Source organism: Echinops telfairi, unplaced genomic scaffold, assembly GCF_000313985.2.
Source record: "Echinops telfairi isolate 266 unplaced genomic scaffold, ASM31398v2 ScPeMD7_655;HRSCAF=1070, whole genome shotgun sequence".
Classification (NCBI taxonomy): Eukaryota; Metazoa; Chordata; class Mammalia; order Afrosoricida; family Tenrecidae; genus Echinops; species Echinops telfairi.
In genome coordinates, this window is record NW_022104553.1 from 17,377,537 (window position 1) to 17,378,624 (window position 1,088).

The window sequence follows — 1,088 nt, forward strand, 5'->3', positions numbered from 1 at the left end:
AAAAAAATAAAAGGCGAGGAGACTGAGTCAGAGCGGCTCTGCATGACTCGGCCAGGCTCAGCCCACTGGTCAAGGGTACAGTGGGATTTGCACGCTTGTCTGATTGGCTTGGGTGCACGTGTTGGGCAGGTGGATCTTGAGTGTGGGTGTCACCAGGGGGACAGGTGACAGAGGGCACCCCATCCTGCGGTTTGGATTCTCCAGGTTGCTGGTGGCCATCCCGCAAGCGGAGTCCAGCTGCGGGCGCCCCCGTGTGTGCGAGCGTGGAACTGCACGCCGCAGGGTTTTCAGGGCTTTGGCGCCCAGATTGCCTGGCTTTCCCCGGAGGCGGTTCAGCTCGGAGCCCGGTGCTTATTCATCTGCGCCGACGGCGGGGATTCTCCGGCCTTGGGAGTTTTTCTCCATTTGTGATGGGCTGTAACGGCCCTCTGTGGTATGCGTTCTCACCTCCGTGTGGGGTGGCGAAGATGAAGGCCTTCAACACGGTGGATGGACACAGTGGGTGCCACCATGGGCTCAGACTGAAGCATGATTGCGAGGCCGGCGCAGGACCACGCTGACGTTTTGTTCTGTTGTGCACGGGCTGGCTTGCGTCTTAATCCCCTGAGATGGAAAGGGGCAGATTCGACAGGAAGGGGACAGAGATGGGGGAGAGAGTTGTTGAGACCCCTGCGCTGACAAGAGACTCCAGAGCAGGCACCCCAAGACCCCCGTGCAGCTCCTGGATGTGAGGCGATGATACGTTTCTCTTTGCGAAGTCAGGGGGCCGCTGTCGCCGACGGCCTCCGTGCCTCTCACCCCTGTCTTCCAGAGGAGGAGCGAGTGGACGTGCTGGTCAACAACGCGGCCGTGATGCGGTGCCCCCACTGGACCACCGAGGACGGCTTCGAGATGCAGTTTGGCGTGAACCACCTGGGTGCGTGAGGCCATGCTGAGGGCAGCATCGGGGGCTCAGCCTGCCGTCCCAGGGGGCACCTTGTGGGTGGGTCACAGGCCCCGGCAGGGCACCTTGACCCCCGAGACAGGGCAGCAGGTCTGCCCCACTGAGCCCCTTTGACAGTTGTCAGGTCTCTGCTCATTGGTGGCCC

The 1,088-nt window shown here is 62.1% G+C and overlaps 1 protein-coding gene across 1 annotated transcript in view; it reads left to right on the forward strand.

Moving 5' to 3' along the window:
* Positions 1-1,088, forward strand: part of RDH13 (retinol dehydrogenase 13) — an 11,169-nt gene that overhangs the window by 7,254 nt on the left and 2,827 nt on the right. Inside the window, exon 4 of the mRNA XM_045292387.1 lies at positions 812-916. Within this exon, the coding sequence (XP_045148322.1) occupies positions 812-916 (105 nt within the window). The remainder of the gene's footprint in view (positions 1-811; positions 917-1,088) is intronic.